The 23,975-nt window shown below is 41.3% G+C and overlaps 1 protein-coding gene across 2 annotated transcripts in view; it reads left to right on the forward strand.

The window, feature by feature from the left end:
- The first annotated feature begins 12,028 nt into the window (after positions 1–12,028).
- Positions 12,029–23,975, forward strand: part of NOX1 (NADPH oxidase 1) — a 28,286-nt gene continuing 16,339 nt past the window's right edge. The window contains exons 1-6 of one of the 2 annotated variants that reach the window (XM_087427705.1): positions 12,029–12,231; positions 13,857–14,008; positions 17,941–18,036; positions 22,950–23,060; positions 23,302–23,386; positions 23,729–23,880. In XM_087427705.1, coding sequence (XP_087283831.1) covers positions 13,964–14,008; positions 17,941–18,036; positions 22,950–23,060; positions 23,302–23,386; positions 23,729–23,880 — 489 coding nt within the window. In that variant the 5' untranslated portion in view covers positions 12,029–12,231; positions 13,857–13,963. Of the gene's footprint in view, positions 12,232–13,792; positions 14,009–17,940; positions 18,037–22,949; positions 23,061–23,301; positions 23,387–23,728; positions 23,881–23,975 lie in introns of those variants that run through there. The other variant, XM_004440996.3, reaches the window with a different exon arrangement.

Here is a 23,975-nt window from a genome sequence, read left to right on the forward strand (position 1 = left end):
AGGCAGAGGTACATTTTCAATCTTTCCCCAAAGATGTCCACCACCTGCTCTTTCTCCAGTCTGGCTGGTTCTTTTCACATCTAATAGGCATGCATTCATGTGCCTGGCTGGACTGCCTATTAGGACAAAAAGGGGATCCCTTTCATTGGATTAACTGACTCAGAAAAGGCCAAGAAAATAAGCTGACATCCAATTGAGATTTCTAAATTTAAGAGCCTTAAGTCAGAGCAGTGGCTATATTTTGTTCCTCCAAGGTTTTTTGTTTTTTTTTTTTTGTGAGGAAGATCAGCCCTGAGCTAACATCCATGCTAATCCTCCTCTTTTTGCTGAGGAAGACCAGCTCTGAGCTAACCTCTATTGACAATCCTCCTCGTTTTTCTCCCCAAAGCCCCAGTAGATAGTTGTATGTCATAGTTGCACCTCCTTCTAGTTGCTGTATGTGGGACGCGGCCTCAGCATGGCCAGAGAAGCGGTGCGTCGGTGCGCACCCGGGATCCGAACCTGGGCCACCAGTAGTGGAGTGCACGCACTTAACCGCTAAGCCACGGGGCGGCCCCCTCCAAGATTTTTAAGAAGGAATTGTCCACTTTGAGTTCTGACCTGCCTGAAAGTAGAGGGGTGAACCTAATGACCTCCCACCTGCTTCCCAGCTCTTGGCTGTATGACCTATGACAGCTGCCAAGATCAAGTGATATCTGAAGTGCAAAAGTCTCTTGGGGCTTTTGATTAGTGTCTCTTGGGGGTTTTTGATAATTTTTTATTTTCATATTCCCTTAATAATCAAAAGAGGACGCTAACCAGAATCTTTGATGTTTATTCACCTAAACTCAGGCTTTTCCTGTAATAATAATAAAAAAGGGATTGTTTGTGGTTTGTGATCTGAGAAGATTCAAGCAAGAGGGGAGGGAGGTTTAGTTTATAAACTATTTCTTAAAAGGCAAATCTTTATTAAATAAAGGGAGGAAGGAATTTAAACCGATTTGTGAGATCAGTTCCTAACTTTTTTCCATTTAATCTTTTTTCGTTTTTTTTTTTTATAATTTTATTTTTTTTTATTTTTCCCCCCAAAGCCCCAGCAGATAGTTGTATGTCATAGCTGCACATCCTTCTAGTTGCTGTATGTGGGACGCGGCCTCAGCATGGCCAGAGAAGCGGTGCGTCAGTGCACGCCCGGGATCTGAACCCGGGCCGCCAGCAGCGGAGCGCGCGCACTTAACCGCTAAGCCACGGGGCCGGCCCTCCATTTAATCTTTTTTCAAACCTGCTTAAGTCAGTAGTTTTTGAGCCCTTGTGGGTTGCAGACCCCTTAGAGCAATGCTTCTTTTTTTTTTCTTTTTTGCTGTGAGGAAGATCAGCCCTGAGCTAATATCCATGCTAATCCTCCTCTTTTTTGCTGAGGAAGACCAGCTCTGAGCTAACATCTATTGCCAATCCTCCTCATTTTTTTCCCCAAAGCCCCAGTAGATAGTTATATGTTATAGTTGCACATCCTTCTAGTTGCTGTATATGGGACGCCACCTCAGCATGGCTGGAGAAGCGGTGCGTGGGTGCGTGCCCCGGATCCGAACCCAGGCCGCCAGTAGCAGAGCACGTGCACTTAACCACTAAGCCACGGGGCGGCCCATAGAGCAATGCTTCTTAAATTTAATGTGCACATAAATCACCTGGTGATTCTGTTGAAATGAAAGTTCTCGGGCCAGCCCGGTGGCGCAGCAGTTAAGTGCGCGCACTCCGCTTCTGCAGCCCGAGGTTCGCAGATTTGGATCCCTGGCGCGCACCGACACACCGCTTGTCAAGCCATGCTGTGGCGCCATCCCATATAAAGTGGAGGAAGGTGGACACGGATGTTAGCCCAGAGGTAGTCTTCCTCAGCAAAAAAGAGGAGGATTGGCATTGCATGTTAGCTCAGGGCTGATCTTACTCACACACACACAAAAAAAGTTCTCATTCAGTAGGTCTGGAGAGGGCATTATAGGGTCGATCAAGTAGGTCTTCAAGCTGTCCCTTTTAGGCACTCACTTTGGCTTCAGCCCACCTCCAAATGCCCAATACACCCCTGTTTTACAAAGCCCTCTGCTGCAGTTCCCCATTCTAACTAACCCTTCTTGCCCAATGTCCCAATTACAGATCTTTCTGTTTTTACCTTGCCTTCAAATTTACCTGTCTTAGGTCCCTTTCTCTCTGGACTCTGCCCTCTATGAAAATATAATGAGTAATAGGTGATAGTGTGTTGATTATGACGTTACTTTCCTCTTCCTTGAGCAGAAGACCAACCTCACCCATCACGAGGTAACAATGAAATCTAACCATAGCCTCTGGGGACAAAGCTTTTTCCCAAAGGAATAATTCCAGTGGTAAGAATTTCCTGCCCTATAAAAGACGAATGAAAAGGCTATTTTTTAGTGGGGTGGGGAGGAGGAATATCTTTTTGAATTTCTCAAAAAATTATACAACACAGGAGACTGCCTATATGACCTACTTATACTTTCTGCTCTACCTCTCATCTGCTCTGGTCTCATTAAAAGCAACATTGTCTTATGTTAGAACTGGAGCCATGAAACTGTCAAATGACCAGCTATTTTATGTTTATGTACAAAGGAGTTACAATTCCAAAGCAAGAGAAGCAACAGAGATCTGAATGTAGGCTTTTCTACAGATGATAGTACATTACTTGGTATTTACTGAACCTTAAAGGATCCTGATACTATTTAACCAATATTTCACCCAATAATTTTCCTATAATTTTTTCATTTTTTTGGTAGAATTGAAACTAGTTATCTAAAACTATTTTTTTAGGCCTTCAACCCACAGCATAAAATATTTTAAATGGCTTGTTCTCATGCCCATTTATAGAAACAAAAATGGGCTCCTCAAGAGGTAAATTTTGCTATACTAGAGATGTAAATGATTGTCTGCTCTACCTATGCCATATCTATACCTAAAGTCTTTTCATGTCCTCCTCCTGCCTCAGTGGCCATGTTCTGCACTAATAATCACATTAATTGATTGGATGATCACATAACCCAGGGATAGGCAAACCCATCCAATAGAATGGCCAGCAAACACATCTGGCCTGGAGCATAAGAAAGGCTGGGTCAATCAAATTATATTCTTAAGAATATTGATGAGGGAACAGAAAAGATATACAGATGAGAGCAAAGGTAATCCATAGAAAGAACAGAAAATATACACTTGAAAATAGGCCCTCTTTTTTTTTTTTTTTTTTTTCTGTTTGCAGAATGTTGAGTTGGTTTCTGTTCTTTGAATCACAGGGGTGAGAAAATAAACAATAATGAAGGAAAAAGCATCGGAGCCTGGAGGGATAAATGAATGGTAGACTATGAAGTCAGTGGCTTCTGCATAAATAGAATATTAAAGACACTCCTTCCATCCCTGTGCTGCACTGTGAGCTCCTTGAAGGAAGGGACTATGTTTTATTCATCTTTGACTTCCTCACACCAATAAATATCGAATACAAAATTCAATTTTCTATGATGAACGCAAGTCTTCAAGATCAGGCAGCATAGTTTGGTTGATCCCAACCTTTTCATCATCTAGGACTTCTTTCCTTATATTTCTCTCCATAGACCTTATATTTTGAAAAATATTGTTTAACCTGTATTAAGTAATAATGATTTTTTTACAAAGTGGCCATGAACTTCATTAATTTTCAAATTATAAAGTCCTAAAGAATATCCATATTAGTGATTAGAATTAAAAAGAATTGGGGCTGGCCCCGTGGCATAGCGGTTAAGTGCGCGTGCTCCGCTGCTGGTGGCCCAGGTTCGGATCCTGGGTGTGCACAGATGCACTGCTTGTCAGGCCATGCTGTGGCGGCGTCCCATATAAAGTGGAGGAAGATGGGCACAGATGCTAGCCCAGGGCCAGTCTCCCTCAGCAAAAATAGGAGAATTGGCATGGATATCAGCTCAAGGCTGATCTTCCTCACAAAAAAAAAAAAAAAGAAAAGAAAAAAAAAGAAAAAGAATTGAGCTAGGTTCTTGGATACAAAATAAATGTATCAATTGAATCCTATATAGATGACAAATAGATAAAATTTAAAATACCATTCAAAATGCCAGGCAATAAAAAATATGAACTATGAGGAAGAAATATTCAGAAAAATATGCAAGACTTCTATGATTAAATAATAATACTTCATGGAAAGACACTTTAAAATACCAAAATGCTGTGTCCTAGCCCTGGGGTTTAAATTTTCTCAGCTCATATTCCCTCCCAGAACAGATGTGGAAGCTCATCCCCACTACCCCAATAGATGTCCAGGGCTTACAGGTGTTAAGAACTGGAGGGTCTGGAATTTTACCTTACTTACAAGCTAATAAGTGAGACTGCCTGTGTCATAGATGCTGGTGAAGACATGAGACTCCTGGGTCAGAGACAAAAAACTTTGTTACCCATGGCACAGCAAGCAGCATGAGCTTCATGTTGGTTTGCGTGGGTTCCCCATGCCTCTCAAGTCTCACAGGGGAGAGGTAAGCAGGTAGGGGAGGGCCAGGCAGATGCTATGCGTGGAATGGGTTTGCTTTGTGGCCAAGAAACACTCAGCTTGGGGGATTCACTGATTTATAGCAAGCAGAAGCAAGCCCACTCTTTGTCTGTCGGGAGATATTACCTCATCTCTCAAGGCTGCTTGCTGCAAATACAACTCTGAGAAATGGCCTGAGCAGATCAAGATCTTGCATTCTTGGCATACCCAGCAAGATTTGTAGGAGCGTGAGAGACTCATGAGAGAGTAGCTCCCCCAATAAGGGGTGTTTGTGGGTATTGTGGGGAGATATCTGCATGGGATAAGTAGTTGCTGAAAGAGCAAAATCTTTTTTTTATTGACATATAGTTAACATATTTTGTATACCTCACAAAATGATCACCAAAATAAGTCTAGTTAACATTTGTCACCATACGTAGTTACAAAATTTTTTTTTCTTGTGGTGAAGAGTTTTAAGATCTACTCTCTTAGCAACTTTCAAATATGCAGTACAGCATTATTAACTATAATCACCATGCTGTACATTCCCCTAGCAAAATCTTATTGTAAGTAAAATGGTGCAGCCACTGCAGAAAACTGTTAGACAGTTCCTGAATAAGTTAAACATAGACTTACCAAACGACCCAGCAATTTCACTCCTAGGTATATACCCCAAAGAACTGAAAACAGGTGTTCAAACAAAAATTTGTGCATGAATGTGCATAGCAAAACTATTCATAATAGCTAAAAGGTGGAAGTAACCCAGATGTCCATCAATGGATGAATGGATAAACCAAATGTGATATATCCATACAATGGAATATTATTCACCAAGGAAAAGAAATGAAGTCCTGATATATACTACAACATGGATGAACTTTGAAAACCTCATATTAAATGAAAGAAGCCAGTCACAAAAGTCACATATTGTATGATTCCATTTATGTGAAATGTCCAGAATCGGTAACTTCACAGAGACAGAAAGAAGATACCAGAGAGCAGAAAGCAGTTGCTAAGGGCTGGGGGAAGGCAGGAATGGGGAGTGACTGCTTAATGGGTACAAGGTTTTCTTTCATGGCGACAAAAATTTTCTAGAACTAGATACTAGTGATGATTGCATAACATTGGGAATGTACTAAATGCCACTCAGTTGTGCATAAAATGGTGAATTTTATGTTATCTGTTATTTTACCACAATAAAAAAGTCTCATTGAAGTCCAGGCATTGCTCCTTCCCACAGGATGGTCAGCTGGTAAAGCTTGGGGCAGAATAGAGGCACCTTCTTGCCAGTATGCAGACTGGAGAACCAATGGATACAGGCCCTGGGTGCAGGTATTGCCTTTTAGCATAGCTCTTCTCTCAATGCACTTGACTATCTATAGGTGTGGGGACAGAATTCTAGGATTGAGCCCCAGAGCACCTGGGCCACCTTCCCTAACCCATCAAGCAGTTCTCTTCCTTATCTCCCCCACTCCAAAACCTCCCTAGGTTTCCCGATACCTCCTCTCTATCCAAAGCCCAGTTCTGTTTTCTTTACCAAGAGACTGTGTGACCCATGGTAAAGAACCTCAAATCAGAGTCCAAATCCTTAACAATCAAAAACCTTTTTCTTGACAGCAAGGAAAGCTCAGTCTTCAAAATTTAGATAATCTCATCTTATACTCTCTGGAAGGTAGGGCAAATATTTGCATCCTGTTCTGGGAGAGTTCCCTTACACCTAGAAAGAGCTAAATGTTTCTAATACAACAAACGGAAAGGTTTTTTAAAAAGCAGTTGCATTTCCTTATTAAAAAGACCAATCATTTATATCCTGGTTTACTTGCAGCCAAAGTTCTAACTTATTTACCTCACATAACATGTTATGCTAATGGTAGGGACTAGAGACTGTCAATGTCTAGCTCTGAAAACTTGAGGTTTTATCTTCTTTTTCAGCAGAGTAGGAAACTGAGAGCCAGAATACAGTTGCAGGAAAATCATTTCTTGCTATCTGTATTAGTTTCCTATTGGTGCTATAACAAATTACTATAAACTTGATGGCTAAAAACAACACAAATTTCTTATTTTACAATTTTGGATGTTATAAATCTGCAGTGGGACTCACTACGCTAAAATAAAGGTGTTGGCAGGGCTGCATTCTTTTCCGTAGGTTCTGGGGGAGAACTCATTTCCTTGCCTTCTCCAGCTTCTAGAGGCTGCCTACATTCCTTGGCTCCTGGCCCCTTCCACCATCTTCAAAGCCAGCAACAGAAGGTCATGTTCTTCTCATATCACATCGCTCTGAACTCTTCTTCTGCCTCCCCCTTCCACTTTTAAGGATCCTTGTGATTACATCAGGCCCATCTGCATAATCCAGAATAATGTCCCTATTTTGAGGTCGGCTGATTAGCAACCTAACTCCATCTGCAACCTTAATTCCCCTTTGCCGTGTAAGGTGACATATTCACAGGTTCCAGGGATTAGGATGTGGACCTCTTTGGGGTTCCATTATACTGCCTACCACACCATCACTTGACAAATGTTTATTGAGCACGTACTGTGCATAGAGAGCTTCGTGCTCTGCCTTAGGGAGCCATCTGGGTGAGACAGGACTTATTCAGAAAAGGGTAAATAACAATAGAAGGTTTCACAGACTGTGCTAGAGGTAAGAAGATAAGAGGAACTACTGCTATGAAAATTAGTAAAGGGTGTGGTGTGATTGTTGAGGTGTTCAGAGAAGGCTTCCTGGAAGAGACAGAACTTGCTCAATCAGTATTAAAGGGCAAGACTTGAATATCGTTTCAACGATATTGAAACGTTGAACTGAGTTCAATGAGCTGAACAAGTCTTACATACTGTTAAATTAATTAAATAAGGAAGACACTAGACTGAGGTGGCTAATGCTTTGGTGGCCTACACAAGGAGACTAAAACCTATACTTGTAAATGCCTCAAGAGAAATAGAAACCTAAGGATAACCAATCAGAACCAACAAACTAGGCTTTAAGCTGTAGCAAATAAGATAATTTCCTTTTTTTGCTTCTGTACCTTCTCTATATAAGTCATTCCCTCAGCTCCTCTTGGTAGAGTGCTCCTAACTACTTCCGGTTTGGTGCTGCCAGATTTGAATTGATTTTTACTCAAATAAACTTTCAATATTTTTAATATGCCTCAGTTCATCTTTTAACAATGCACACTTTTGAGTGTAGCTTTCCAATGTAACAGTTGTAAAATGAAAGTACTCACTGCTGTTCAAGTGATGTCTCCATAACAGTTATCAGCTTAAAAAACACTGTTTTAAGCTCATTTGATGCTCATCACAGCCCTGTGAGGGAAGTAGAGAGGGCAGGGAGCCACATGAACCTTGCCACCATTAAGTCCCCAGGCCCCTTTCCAGGCCTAGGTCTGCTCCCCATATTCCTCCATGCTTGAAGCAACAGGGACACAGCCTGTTTTCTCTCCTTTTGGTAGCTACCTTCCTAAGCCTAGCTGCAGAATGAGACACAGTCTCTCCACCTCTCCCACTTCCTTGCTGCCATTGAAGCCAAGCATATAGGCTCATTCAATTTTAAGGTTTATCTGCTAACTACTCTGGAGAAACAGGGAATAAAGCTAACAGACATAAGGGAGTGGCAAAGATTCCATAATCTTACAAAGTTTTTATAATCATGGCCTCTAATCTATAATTTCTGCTCCCCTTTTCAAGGGCAAAAGAAAGTACCATTGCGGGGGCCAGCCCTGTGGCGTAGCAGTTAAGTGCGTGTGTTCTACTGCTGCTGGTCCGGGTTTGGATCCCGGGCGTGCACAGACGCACCACTTGTCAGGCCATGCTGTGGCGGCATCCCATATAAAGTGGAGGAAGATGGGCACAGATGTTAGCCCAGGGCCAGTCTTCCTCAGCAAAAAAAGAGGAGGATTGGCATGGATGTTAGCTCAGGGCTGATCTTCCTCATAAAAAAAAAAAAAAAGAAAGAAAATACCATTGAGTTCATGCCCTCTGCTTATATTTTCTTAGGGATCATCATCATCAAAGCAGCAAGCAACTATGGAATGCATTGTTCTAATTGCTTTACATATTTTAACTCATTAATTCTCACAACAACCCATTTTATGGATAAGTAAAATGAGGCAGACTTCAAATCCAGGTAGATTGGCTCTGGAATCTGTGTTTCTAACCACTATACCATACTGCCTCTGCCTCTTCCCTACCATCACTCCACCTTCTGCCTGTCAATATAGGCTACTACTTGGACATTTTCTCCATGAGGAATGAGTGCACTAAGTTACAGATGAAGAAACTGAGGCCTAGATAAGTTAGACTTTTCCAAAGCAGCCTTGGTAGTGAGTGGGGAGCTGGGAGTTAAATCCAGCTCTGTCGCACCATGTTGTCTTTAAGAAAGGCTACTTTGTGAGGTCTAGTTCTGATCCAACATAGTGAAAAGAATTGATGTTAACTCCACATACATCAATCTCTCTTATCACTATAGGAAGTTTCCTTTTTAGACGCTGTGATCAAGGCCAGATTAATACCTTAAGAGGCTCTAAGCTTTAAAAAGAGAAGGATGTCCTCCCAACACCATCCTCTACAGATTCAGCTTGCAAACCATTATAGACCATAAAATAAATACAACAAAGTACCAATTTTTCCCATAATGACTTTTTAAATTTTTCTTTTTGAAATACCAACAATTCTTAAAAAAGAATTCTTAAAATTATTTTTCTGGGTGTCCTAAGTGCATGTTTAAATGGTTAGCAATTCAGCACTGACGGTTACATACTAATTCCTGGAAAAGATGTACAAGGGTTATAATTGTAAAGGTAAGTTCGGGACGAATGGTGATGGAAACAAGTGATCAGGAAGGAAACAGAGCAAGCAAGTCAGGGAGTGGCTCTGTGTTTACAATTTACAAAATCCACCTACCATGGGTGGGATCAACCATCTACAGGAAATCTTTCCAAAAGAATACAGCCTGTAGTATAACTGTTACTGATGTCATTTAAGAACTCCCTACAGATCTCCAGGAAGAAGTCAACCTCAAAATTAAATAACATCAATCTATAAACCTGGGAAATGCAAACATTAAGACAGTCTGGAGAAACAAAGAGGGAGGGGAAGTATTATGAAGTCTTGAGGCAAAAGAAGGAAAGGAATTCTTGGAGAATTTACAAAAAGAGCAACTTGATGGTAAGAATTTTTTAGTGTGTCCAGCGTTGCCTGAGGAAGAGGGGCCTCAGATTTGCAGCATGAATTTTTTTTTTGTGAGGAAGATCAGCCCTGAGCTAGCATCCATGCCAATCCTCTTCTTTTTGCTGAGGAAGACCAGCCCTGTGCTAACATCTATTGCCAATCCTCCTCCTTTTTTTCCCTTTTTCTCCCCGAAGCCCCAGTAGATAGTTGTATGTCATAGTTGCACATCCTTCTAGTTGCTGTATGTGGGACGTGGCCTCAACATGGCCTGACAAGCGGTGCATCGGTGCGACCTGGGATCCAAACCCTGGCCGCCAGTAGCGGAGCACGAGCACTTAACCGCTAAGCTATGGGGCCGGCCCTGCAGCATGAATTTTTTAGTTGGATTAGCTAGTATCATCTTTTTTTTTTTTTTTTTGGTGAGGAAGATTGGCCCTGAGCTAACATCTGTTGCCAATCTTCCTCTTTTTGCTGAGGGAGATTGTCCCTGAGCTAACATTTGTGCCCATCTTCCTCTATTTTGTATGTGGGACACTGCCACAGCATGGCTTGATGAGCAGTGCGTCGGTCCACGCCCAGAATTCGAACCTGCAAACCCCGGGCCACCAAAGTGGAATGCACAAACTTAACCACTGTGCCACCGGGCCGGCCTCTATCATCTTGTTTTGAAAAAGTCCAACTGATCCTGCTGCTGCAGTTTAGTAATAATATTCCATTAAGATCATCTGACTATCTTTGCTTAGATTCTATGCTCATCAACTTATCAATTGACATCCTAGGAGTCTGATATTGAGAATGGGAGCCCCTACTCAGAGACACAAGGCTCCATTCAGCATGGCGTATATAATCCATTAGGTAATACATAAATTGTCATCTAGATTATAAATCATTCTCTTACAAATTACAGGATCTCAAGGTTGGAGGATACTTCAAAGACATTTACCCATCCATCTGGTGCTGACATTCCCCCTACAAAACAGCTGGCCAGGCGTTGTTCATTTTTCCTTGAGCATCTCAAGAAACAAGAAATTCATTACCTCTTCACTTCTTTGAACACCTGTGTTAGAAAATTCTGCTTTATATTGAACAAAAATGTGTTACTGTAGAGCCTCCAATACTAGGTTGACTCCTTGGGTCCAAATACAAAACGAACTAAACCTCCAAAAAAATATAGATAAGCTCCTGTCCCTGACAAACCTCTTTTCCAGGCCAAATTCCCTAAATTCTTTAACACTTCCTAATATAGGATGGTTTCAAACCATTACATCATCCTGATCACCCTCCCATGGACAGGCTTTAATTTCTATCTTAAGGTGTAGTCTTGGGCATGATCAAGTGTTTTTGAAAAATTGAAAAAGTGAGATATTTTCATCGCAAATGGTTAAGATGACTGTCTTTTTCTGTTCCTTCTTCCCCTCTGTCACACTTCTTTTCAAGTCAGGCAGTGCTGGAGTGGCCATGAGCATTTCTGGAATAAAGCTCCTTAGCTTTACTGTGTTGTGTTGTACTGATGCTGTGTTGATGGTGTATTTAGTTTGGGTTTAGGAGAATGTATATCATGTGCTTCACTGACACTTCCATGTATAGTTAACTGATTGCTAGCTGTCTTGGTGTAGGAATAGCTTCCAAGAATACTCCTAGCACTCACTATGCTAATTTCACTCAGCATTGTGACACTAAGTGGCAGGTGTGTTAGGCAGCTAATTAAAGTGTTATGAGTTTTGTAATATTAAAGAGATTTTTCCGCTTTTTAAAATATAAAATGTGCTATGAGTTTCCCCTTACAATGGGGAAATTTTATGGTACATAAATTATACCTCAATAAAGCTGTTAAAAATGTGCTGTGGGGGCCGGCCCAGTGACACAAGTGGTTAAGTGCGCGCGATCCGCTGCGGCGGCTCGGGGTTCGCCGGTTCGGATCCTGGGCACGCACCAAATCACCGCTTGGCAAGCCATGCTGTGGCAGCGTCCCATATAAAGTGGAGGAAGATGGGCATAGATGTTAGCCCAGGGCCGGTCTTCCTCAGCAAAAAAAGAGGAGGATTGGCAGATGTTAGCACAGGGCTGATCTTCCTCACACATACACAAAAAATGTGCTGTGATTTCTTTTCTTACTTTAAATAAATATTAGCTTTTGAGCCTAAAGTAAAGTAAAATAAGAATATACAGCCAGGTATCTACAAAAAGCTACACCAAACATCATACTTAAGGGTGAAATTTTGAAAAAAGTCCCCTTTGGAAACTAAGAATTAGACAAGGGACTCACTATTACTTCCTCTGTTCAACATTATATTAGAAGTTCTCTTTTTTTTTCACGAGGAAGTTTGGCCCTGAGCTAACATCTGTGCCAATTTTCCTCTATTTTATCCTCCACAGCATGGCTTGATGAGTGGTGTAGGTCTGCACCCAAGATCTGAACCTGTGAACCTGGGCTGCCGGAGCAGAGCACAAAGATCCCAACCCTGAAGAACTTCTCCAGAATCCAGGTTGCTGAATCTTCCCTGCTGCCTAGAGAGATTCCATATCACCTCTTGACAATGGGAAACTGGGTGATTAACCAGTGGCTCTCAGTTTTGATTCTGGTAAGTGGTGTTTCATTTCTATTCAAGCCATGCTGTGGCGGCCTCCCATATAAAGTAGAGGAAGATGGGCATGGATGTTAGCCCAGGGCCAATCTTCCTGAGCCAAAAAAAAAGAGAAGGATTAGCATCGGATGTTAGCTCAGGGCTAGTCTTCCTCACAGAAAAAAAAAAAAAACATAAACAACATGCTCAGCCTCACTAGTAATCAGGGAAATGAAAATTCAAATCACAATAAAATAGTATTTCACTCTCACTAGAATCATAAAAATAAAAAAGTCTAGAAAATACCAAGTGTTGGTAAGCATTTGAAGGAACTGGAATTTTCATTTACGGCTCATTGGAATATACATTTATGTGAGCACTTTGGAAAAGGGTTTGGTGTTATGTAGTAAAGTTGAACATTCCCAGGAGACAGAAATTCCACTCCAGGGTATATACCCTAGAGAAACTGTAGCATATGTACATCATTCCATCAACATTGTCCCATCATCATATCCAACAATAGTAGAATGAATAAATAAACTATGGTATATTCATGCAATGGAATATTATATAGTAGTGTAAATGGACTGAAACTACATGTACCAACATGTATAAATCTCAAAAACACAATGTTGAGTAAAAGAAGCAAATCACAGAAGCATACATACATATAAACAGCTAGGTTCCATTTATTAAGTTCAAAAATAGGAAAAACTAAACAATACATTGTTTAGGGATGCATTTAGTTAGTAAACTATAAAGAAAAACAAGGCAATGATCCCCATTGCCACCCTGCTCATTTCAGGATAGTGGTTACATTGGCTGGGGGAAGGAGAGGGAAAGAAGGGGGATGCGATCAGGGAGGGACACACAGAGGGCTTTAAGATCCTGGAAATAAAAGTTCTATTTTTTTAACCTAGGTAGTGAGTACATAGATATTCATTCCTTAATATTATTCTTTAAATTACAAATGTATGTTTTATACACCTTCTGTGTATGATATACTTCACCATTTTAGAGAAGGAAAAAAATAGTGCCCCCCAGAACTCGAGCTAATCCATTATACTAGGAGACAATCCCCTCCCTCATTTTGCATCCTCTGACTCTGTTTTTTGAACCGAGGTGTACATTTATATCTGCTAAATTTTCTCTTAGTCTACTTGGCCATTCTTTTCACTTGTCCTGCCAGCCAATCAAGCTGTCCCCAGAGCCAGATCATCCTCCAGATGCTGAAGTTTCTGGCTAGCCAGGCTGAAGTCCAAATTGCAGCTGGCAGATGCAGCGGCTCTTCTGAAAGCCCACCTTAAAGCAATTTCCTTAACGTGATTGCTCTCTGCCCTGCTTCTCCTGAGGTCATCTGTTTATAGCCCCAGCCAACTGTTTTTGTTGTGAGAAAACTTAGCAAATGTCTCATCAAGGAAGGCAATGCCTCACATTAGGTCATGTTGATAAGATGATGAGAGAGTATATTCTCACTCAAGAAGATTGCTATTTCCTGAAGGGATAAAACCCCACCAGGGAAAACCCCTGTGGTTCTCATAGGTAGGGCTGGTAATATAGTTCCATTCCGAGGAGGAAGGCAAAATGCACTTATTCATTCCTGGAAGCTTTGTGGGTAGATGTGCATCTTTCACATCTTAAAGACTCGCAGACACTGAGCTGGACAAAGATCCCAACCCTGAAGAACTCCAGAATCCAGGTTGCTGAATCTTCCCTGCTGCCTAGAGAGATTCCATATCACCTCTTGACAATGGGAAACTGGGTGATTAACCAGTGGCTCTCAGTTTTGATTCTGGTAAGTGGTGTTTCATTTCCCATTAATTACTCTTAACAGAGTAAGGAGACATCATGTTTGTTAATATTTGTAAAGTTATTTGAAAGGGAAAGATTCCATGCCAATATTGGGCTTATCAAGGCCAGTTAATTAAAAAGTCCAACTCTAGAATTACATATGTATGTTTTATGTACTCTTCTGTGTGTGATATATTTCACCATTTTAGAAAAGGAAAAAAACCAACTCGAGAAATTGATTGCTAAAGAGACAAAAGATATGCAATTGTTCATGTTGTCAAGCCACAAGTACTTAGAATTTCAATCAGTTTTCATTTTCTTTTTTTTTTATAATTTTATTTATTTATTTTTTCCCCCAAAGCCCCAGTAGATAGTTGTATGTCACAGCTGCACATCCTTCTAGTTGCTGTATGTGGGACGTGGCCTCAGCATGGCGGGAGACGCGGTGCGTCGGTGCGCGCCCAGGATCCGAACCCGGGGCGCCAGCAGCAGAGCGTGCGCACTTAACTGCTAAGCCACGGGGCCGGCCCTCAGTTTTCATTTTCTGTCTTCTCTTTTTCTCTTCCATCATTTCTAACTACTGCCATGGGGCATTAATTTCTCTTCGTCCTTCCTATACTGCCTCACATCAAGATTTCATAAAATCATTGAATGTTTGAGATAGAAGTGATCTTAGAGATCATCTGGCCCAGCGCTGTCCACTAGAAATATAATGTAAGCCACATATGAAATGTTTAAATTTTCTAATACTTACATTGAAAAAGGTAAAAAGAAATAGGTGAAATTAATTTCTAGTAATATATTTCATTTAATCCAATATATCAAAAATATTAGGGCTGACCCTCTGGTTAAGTTTGGTGCCCTCCACTTCAGCAGCCCGGGTTCAGTTCCTGGGCATGGACCTATACCACTCACCAGCAGCCATGCTGTGGCAGCGACCCACATACAACATAGAGGAAGATTGGCACAGATGTTAGTTCAGGGCGAATCTTCCTCAGCAAAAAAAAAAAAAAAAAAAAGTTATCCTTTCAACATGTCATCAATATTGAAAATATTAATGAGAATTTATATTCTTTTATTTTTACCAAAAGTTTGAAATCTGAAGTGTAATTTACACTTACAGCACATCTCAATCAGGACGCGCCACATTTCAAATGCTCAGTAGCCATATGTGGGTAGTGGCTATGGCATTGCATAGTGCAGATATAAACCAACTCCTTGATTTTACAAGAGAAAAAGTGAATTGATTGCAGAGCCGTCACTCAAACCCAGCTTCCTTGTGTTCAGGCCAGAACTCCTTTACACAGTACATGTGCACAATCCCTTCCTCCTAATGCACACACATTTCCCCACTCTTATTCTTCCATTTCTGAGCCACCCCTGAGCCTGGGACTCCCTGTGTCCTTTGTCACTTTCCTAGATCTTCATGTCATTGCTCCTCCTGGGCTTCTCTCTTTCTTCCTTGTTTTCCTTTGGGTCCCATAGGACTACCCAGGTGCTCCAGGGAAAAAGGTGTGCAGAGCAGTCATGTTCCCCTGGAGGGTTGTTTGTTTTGCATTTAGTGAAAGGCCAAGTGCTTATTTTGGCACATTATCCTATGACATATTTTCAACACTCAATGCCCTATATTTAATTCCTGTTGCACTAAATTAGGAGACAGGGAACCTTGGAATTAGTTTCAGTTATGCTATTAATTGGGTGACTTTGATCAAATTATTTATCCTCTCTAGACTTCAGATCACCTGTGTGTGTATGTGTGTGGCGGGGATTAATGAAGTGACTAGATTAGATACAAATATAAGGGTATTTCTCGCATTAAAATCCTCTGTGCTTTTTATCCCTCTCTTATTTTTTGCTTGAAGAGTTCATCGCCCATGGTGGTGACTCACATTTAACTATCTAGCTTTGAATTTCCATCCCCCACCAATCCTGCTGGCAGGCTCCGACTTCTTGCTATCTCTGACATATACTCCTATGCACTAATTTTTTAAATGAAAAATAAATTACTCAAAAAATATTTTTACTCCTCTTTTCTGCCAGGTCTTCTACTCCACTTTCTTTTCCATTCATAGTGGAGGAAATGATAGTGAAGGTGGGAAATGGAATTCCTTGCTCCCAGATGTCACTATTTTTCATCATTCACCTTGCCTACAATTCATGATGGGCTGACACAGAGTTCTTTGTTTCTGTGTCCCTCTAGGATCCTGAAATATTTCTGCTCCCTCTAAATAAATTTCTCTCCTCTGTCTTCTGAATCTTGAGGTATCTGTGGCTTTCATCTCTCTTTTTCCATTAGGATCAAAGAATCTCTGTGAGACATTCAACTCTGGAAAGTGTGTCTGAGCAAAGGATTCAGGAAGAAAGTGATTGGTAAAGCCAGTCTGGTAACGATGCAACTCTGTAGCCAGCATTTGTTAAGCTCTTACTATGCACCAAGCATTGTATTCATTACTTCACATGCATTATTTCACGTAAGACTCACAGCATTGCTGTGAGGTAGATATTGTTATTATCCTCATTTTACAGGTGAAGAAATTGAGGTTCAGAGATGTTAAATCACATGTCTGTCTAAAATTACAGAGCTAGAAAGTGGTAGAGCTAGACTTTGAGCCCAAGGAGTTTGACTCCAATATCACACTTTAAATCACTATGCCATGCTGCTAAAGGTGTGCGAGGGGTCCAGATCTAGGGAATCTGAATGGGCCATGTTCTAGGATAAAGGCCCTCTAGCCGTGGGGCTGAGATGGTTCTGATCCATCCTGGGGCCAAGGATATATATTAGAGGCATCCCAGGGCCCTAGAGTCCTGCTCAGTTACAGACCAGCAAGTCCAAGCTTGAGCTAGAGCCCATTTGGTTGGTCTCTAAGGCAATGGGCAGTGGGTTCCAAATCTCCCCCGCCCCTGCCGGTGCAGAGACAGAGCTTGGGATGGATAAAAGCAGTCTTAAGAGCTCAAGTGAGGGGCCGGCCCAGTGACGCAAGCGGTTAAGTGCGTGCGCTCCGCTGCAGCGGCCGGGGGTTCACCGGTTCCTATCCCAGGCGCGCACCGATGCACCGCTTGTCAGGCCGTGCTGTGGCGGCGTCCCATATAAAGTGGAGGAAGATGGGCATGGATGTTAGCCCTCGGCCAGTCTTCCTCACAAAAAAAAAAAGGAGAGAGCTCAAGTGAGTCCAAAGCAATGATAGGTTAATTTAAAAAAACACGCACAATCTAAAAACGGAAAAATGTGTGTCAGGGTATAATTAAAGAGGCAGGCCCATCTGGAATGGTTTAGTCCTTTGCAGATGGGTATTGTTATAGATGTTAAATTTATTTTTCGATTCTTTAGAAATCCATTTATTCACTTCTTGCCATCCTTTAGGTGCAATAGTTTGAATGCTGTAGTCTAGAAGTTGGCAAATGTTTTCTCGAAAGGGCTAGGTAGTACATATTTTAGGCTTTGCAGGCCATATGGTCTCTGTCACAACTATTCAACGTTTCCGTTGAGTCATGAAAACAGCCATAAACAATACGGAGATAAGTAGGCATGGCTAAGTTCCAATACCACTTTATTTATGGACACTGAAATTCGAATTTCATATAATTTTCAGCTGTCATGGAATATTATTCTTCTTTTGATTTTTTCCAACCATTTAAAAATGTGAAAACAAAAAAAAAATGAAAACCGTTCATAGCTTGTAGGCTTTACAAGCCACTAAACAAGTGGTAAACTAGATTTGGCCCTGGGCCTGGGCCCTGCTTGATAGTGGCTAATGCACATCTTGAAGTGCTAACTCACTCTGAAAGTAAGTTAGATACTAAAAGGCTTGTATTCATTTAAAATGAGAACAGATAAACACAAAATAGCCAAAATGGTGACACTATTTCCTATCCCTCATCTACTCCTTCTCATACCCAAATTTCACTTTACTCTTTGCTTGTTTTTTCCTCCTCTAGGCTATTTGGTTGGGGCTGAATGTTTTCCTGTTTGTGCACACTTTCCTGGTGTATGAGAAGGGTATCAAGTACTTCTACACAAGAGAAATCCTGGGGGTGAGTACCACAGTTGTGATGTGGGGAATATAGTTTTTTCTTCTCTCTGACCCTGGCTCCTTTGAGACCCAGTGCCTTGATTTCCTCTTGGACTAGGGTTTCCAGAAAAAATACAGGATGCCCAGTTAAATTTGAATTCCAGAAAGATAACAAATCATTTTTTTTGGTATAAGTGTGTTCCAAATATTGCATCAGACATAGGTATACTAAAAAATTATTCTTTTTTTTTTTTTTTTGGTGAGGAAGATTGGCCCTGAGCTAGCATCTGTGCCAGTCTTCCTCTATTTTGTATGTGGGACGCTGCCACAGCACGGCTTGATGAGCAATGTGTAGGTTGGTGCCTGGGATCTGAACCCACGAACCCGGGCTGCTGAAGTGGAGTGCGTGAACTTAACCACCACGCCACCAGCCCTGCCCCCAAAATTATTCATTTTTTTAATCTGAAGTTCAAATTTAGCTGAGCATCCTGTATTTTTGTTCACTAAATCTGACAACACTATCTAGGGTATACTCCCCGGACCCAATAATGAAAGCACACAATAAAGAAAACTATTAAGCAGTGATTTTCAAACTGGTTTCCACAGAAGCTCAGGTGCTCCTACAGGGTGTGAGGGGAAGGCTAACTGGGCAGTGCTTCTGCCCCTGCCCCTGTGTCAACCAAAGCAGCCTTTATCTGTCTAATGGACTCCTGCTTATGATTTTAAGAAAGAGTTTGGTTAAAAACAAATAAACGACCAATCCAATCTCTGTCCCTATGTGTTTGTTTATTGTTGTTATTATCTACTACTTAATGAAGGGAATCATACGGTATTTGACCTTCTCCCTCTGACTTATTTCACTTTGCATTATACCCTCAATGTCCATCCCTGTTGTCAAACCAATGTTACTGCAATAAACAAAAAATTTAAAAAAATTTAAAAATAAAAAATAAAGTGACCTAAAGTGAAAAACAAAAACAAAAACAAATAAACGGACCATTTGAAAACCACCGCTGTGGACTGATCTCACAAATACCTCTCTACCAGAGGAATACTGGGGGTGGGGTGGGGGCAGGGAGGAGGTGTCTATGGAGTGGATGGTGCTGCAGAACTCAAGGCCTGCAGACAGGTGGAGTTAGGTCAAAGTAACAGGTTAGAGAAGGCGGGGAAGTGGTGGATTAAGAACAGAAGAGGAAGGGTTGGGAGTGGGTAGGGCACTTTGGTGTGGAGGTGACCAGGAAGAAGCATAGAGGTGAGAATGGTTTTTTACAGGCTCATTAATCTGGCCACTACCTGATTAGAAAAGCAAATTTGACTGCTAGCTCTAGTCAGTTATTCAGTAACAGGTAAGGGATTTGGTTAAATCACTTTCATCTTGACGGTGCCTTTTTTTGTTAGCTTTCCACAAAGACCCACCCAATGTACATGTTTAAAGACAGCTTGTCCTTTTTAAAAATCCTTCTTTTCTCTCCATAATCAAAGGATCCATGTTGAGATTGCAACTAATTTGAATGTTTTGTTCATGGCTTATTTTACCCTGCTGTTTTCCATTTTAAATGTTGGTCCTTGATCCTTCTTTGGAAAATATAACTCCAAAGGAAGTGTTAATTTGTTTTAAAAATAGCTTTTTATTAAGAGAATGATGCAATAAATGTGACTAGTTATTAAGAGCTGAACTGTTTTATGACCAAAAAGCAGCAGAAAAATGAATCATGCTGATATCCTGTGGACATTATATTTTTAAAAATCCTCTTTACTAAAAAAATTAATTATAAATAATACTGCTTTCAAAAACAATAAAAGAAAATAAATAATACTGCTTTCAATGAGATCAAATGATCTAGAAGTGTACAAGTAAAATGTGAAAAGCCCTCCCATCCCTCTCCCCAGAGATAACCACTGTTAATAGTTTGGTGTGTGTGTCTATATAAACACACTGACATGCTCACAAATGTATCAGACATATAGGTTTTGTTGTTGTTTTTGAGGTAGGTACTATTCTTATTTACTTATTTATTTTCTGTATGCAGTAAAATTTGCTCTTTTTTGGTGTACTGTTCTATGAGTTTTGATAACACATAGAGCAGGACACAAAGTTTTTTGTTTTAACCAAAAAGAGATCACATTGTAGATATTGGCTGGAAATTGCTTCTTATACTTAATGTATCTCAGATATCTTTCCATGTGAGTATGGAACCGTGATGTGCTGAAACCGGCTCACACCGGCTTGCAATAGCCAGTTGTGTGTATCTTTTCACTACTCTGCATTCAGTGGTGTTCAGTGACATCAAGTTGGTATCTTGAAATCTGCCATGGTGGGAGAAGTTACATCATGTAAATAGGAAAGTGCTGGAAAAGACCTCCGCCTTCCCCTTAAGCTGATTGTTACATATTTACCACCCCTACACCACTGCATATAGCACTCATCCTTTTAAGAGCATAGTAGTCCATGGCATTGAGGTGCCATAATTTATTTAATCATTCTGTAGAGTATTTATTAAATTCGTGCTTCCTCTAGGAGAATACAAAGAGTTACTTGATTCATTATGAAGCAGAGCAAATAAGTAGCAGAGGAAGGAGTTTAAATCCATAGTCAATGAGGCATTAATGACAGCAGCAGTTGAATTAGAACATCAGTTAATGTCCATGTTGAAAAATCAATATGAATTAGGATATTTCAGTGTACTGCAATGGGGAAAAAAGAGTTGCTCTAAAAAGAATTCATCCCATATAGATAGCCCCCACAGAATATGGAGCTGTGAAATTATAGTCCTACATTTTCAATTAACTTGCCAATTTTAGCTTGAAGAAACCTCTGTGACTCAAATAAGCAAGCTGTGGGAACCAATGTGGAAATGCAAGATCTTTGAGATGAGCAGAGAAAATTTACTCAGAAATGGAACAGACTGGCTGTACCAAAAACAGTCGGACTGTGACTCAGCAGAGGGAGAAAACACAGGTCATGTGGAAGAGCCAGAAATGGAAAACAGTAGGGCAGCCCTTGTTCACTGCACTGCCTGACATTTGTAAGCCATTATCGACGCTAGACAGATCTCGACCTAGCTTATTAAACTGACATCACATTGTCCCGGGTTTAGGTTGTATGGAAAAATAGTTTTTGTGCCGAAAAGATAGTTAGAAAACAGCTGAGAAATTGTTAACTCTAATTCATATTCTTCCTTTTAGCAAGTCATTGACAGGCACATATGAAAGGCTGGCCAGTCAGCTGAAGTGCAAAAAAATTGCCTGGCTGCTGCCACCACCTCAGCTGCTGCTGCAAGATTATCACCCTCTGTAGCCTGCAGTCCCAAGTACATAGAACCGAGTCAGAGACCAGTTGTACAGAGTTGAGGAGAGAAGTCAAACTTAGCTCCCATGGAGTTGAGCACATTCCATCCAGCCTATACCTAATCAAGCCTGTTTCTGGGCTAAATACTTCTCTGAGGCACTGATTCCTTGTCTCCTTTTCTAGCAGCCTCTACTGCTGGATCAGATTGATCTTGATGTATGCTGCCTGGCCACCCAAGGAAATCAGTTTGAAATTCTGTTCTCAGTTCTCCCTTCTCAAATCTCTACCTAAGTTTAAAATTTTTGCTCTGCGGAATTCACTAATTTTATCTAAGCTTTATACAATTATTAAAGACATCTTAAATATAAGCAGTTAAATCTTTTTTATTACATGATTGGTACATGCTTATACTTGCAACATTAGAAAATACAGAAAAGAGAAAAAATAGTCACCATCTGTAATTATACCTCTAAATATATAGGCTTTATTTAAAATGCAAATAAAAATATATATGATCCTCAAGATTGTTTTACAAATGACAAAAAATAAAATCATAATTGAGGGGCCGGCCCGGTGGCGCAGGTGGTTAAGTGCGTGCGCTCTGCTGCACGGCCCGGGGTTCACCGGATTCGCTGGTTCGGATCCCAGGTGAGCACCAACGCACCCACTTGTTAAGCCATGCTGTGGCGGCATCCCATATAAAGTAGAGGAAGATGGGCATGGATGTTAGTCTAAGGCCAGTCTTCCTTAGCAAAAAAGAGGAGGATTGGCATCAATGTTAGCTTAAGGCTGGTGTTCCTCACACACACAAAAAAATCATAATTGAGTGCATTACGCAAAAATAATTCTTGCAAAGTATTACACCCATAGAATGTATTTGTTAACATGGGATCGTTAAATCCTGTTCTCATTCATATTGATACATGTATAGTCAAACATTTCCAAACCATTCTTATAGGAATTTCTTTTATTTTTTTGTGAGGATGACTGGCCCTGAGCTAACATCCGTTGCCAATCCTCTTCTTGCTTGAGGAAGATTGTTGCTGAGCTAACATCTGTGCCAATCTTTCTCTACTTTTTTTTATATATGGGACGCCGCCACAGCACGGCTTGACGATCGGTGTGTAGGTCCGTGCCCAGGATCTGAACCCGTGAACCTCGGCCCACAAAAGTGGAGCATGCGAACTTAACCACTACGCCACCAGGCTAGCCCCAGGAATTTCTTAATTGAAAATTAAGTTCATGGGCCAGCCCCATGGCTTAGCGGTTAAGTGCGCGCGCTCCGATGCTGGCGGCCCGGGTTTGGATCCTGGGCGCGCACCGACACACTGCTTCTCTGGCCATGCTGAGGCCGCGTCCCACATACAGCAACTAGAAGGATGTGCAACTGTGACATACAACTATCTACTGGGGCTTTGGGGGAAAAAAATAAATAAAATTAAAAAAAAAAAAAGAAAATTAAGTTCAGTGAATTTTATGTCGTTTGCAAACAGAGAGCCTGGACTGATTGTGCTAGCTAATGAGAAAGAGGGGAGGAAGCTGCAGCCCTGCCCATTTCCAGGTCTCAGACAAGTGGACTGGGCCCCTGCTTATCTGCTAAATGGTGAGATGAAGCAGCTGATGATCTCTTCTCTTCTCTGCTCTAGTCAGCGTTGGCCTGGGCCCGAGCCTCTGCTCGCTGCCTGAATTTTAACAGCATGCTGATCCTGATTCCCGTGTGTCGAAATCTGCTGTCCTTCCTGAGGGGCACCTGCTCAGTGAGTCCCAACCACTCATAGGTCAACTATCACATTAAAGACAAGAGACCCTGAACTCCTCAGTAGGACAGCCCAACACCAAACCCCTAGGAATGGAAGCCAGAGGTCTCCTTTGGGAGCCAAGGGGATGGCCAAGTGTGGGTGGTATTGGCATGCTCTGTGCAAGACATGTTGGTTATGGGTTAGTGAATTTCATAAAGCTGCCTGGAGACACTTAACCTTGATCACTTTACATTTGTAGTTTTGCAGGCGCACCCCGAGAAAGCAACTGGATCACAACCTCACCTTCCACAAGCTGGTGGCATATATGATCTGCCTACACACAGGTAACTGAGGCAAACCATGAAACTGTAGGCTCCCAGGCATTCCGAGTCTAGTTTCATTCATCCATGCATGTAGACATACAAAAAATATTTATTGAACACTTGCCACTATTTGCTAGGCACTGTTCTAGGCCTATTTTCATGGAATTTACATTCTATTCCTTTGGGAACAGAGTGAGTATAAAAAAGATCTTGGAGCTCTCTGCCCTCAATGTCCATTGGGCACCTTCTGTGGACTCAGCATTCTGCTAGACACTGTACATAGGATTCTCCTTTTCTAGTGGGGCTTGCTTGCCATTATGTTCCTGAGACACCTTTCACATTTCTTTGCGTCTTTCCATTTAGCTATTCACATCATTGCACACCTGTTTAACTTGGAACGATACAGCAGAAGCCGACAGGCCACAGATGGATCTCTTGCTTCCGTTCTCTCCAGCCTATCTCATCAAGAGAAAGAGGGGAATTCTTGGTTAAATCCCATCCAGTCCCCAAACATGGTGAGTTTACTCAATGGCAAAGCATCTGGGATCTGGGTATGAGCAGGAAGGACATGGTATCCTTGGTGGACATTGTATCAGGCTGAAATTTCTCC

Source organism: Ceratotherium simum, chromosome X (genome assembly GCF_057802395.1).
Source record: "Ceratotherium simum simum isolate JZ-2026a chromosome X, ASM5780239v1, whole genome shotgun sequence".
Taxonomy (NCBI): Eukaryota; Metazoa; Chordata; class Mammalia; order Perissodactyla; family Rhinocerotidae; genus Ceratotherium; species Ceratotherium simum.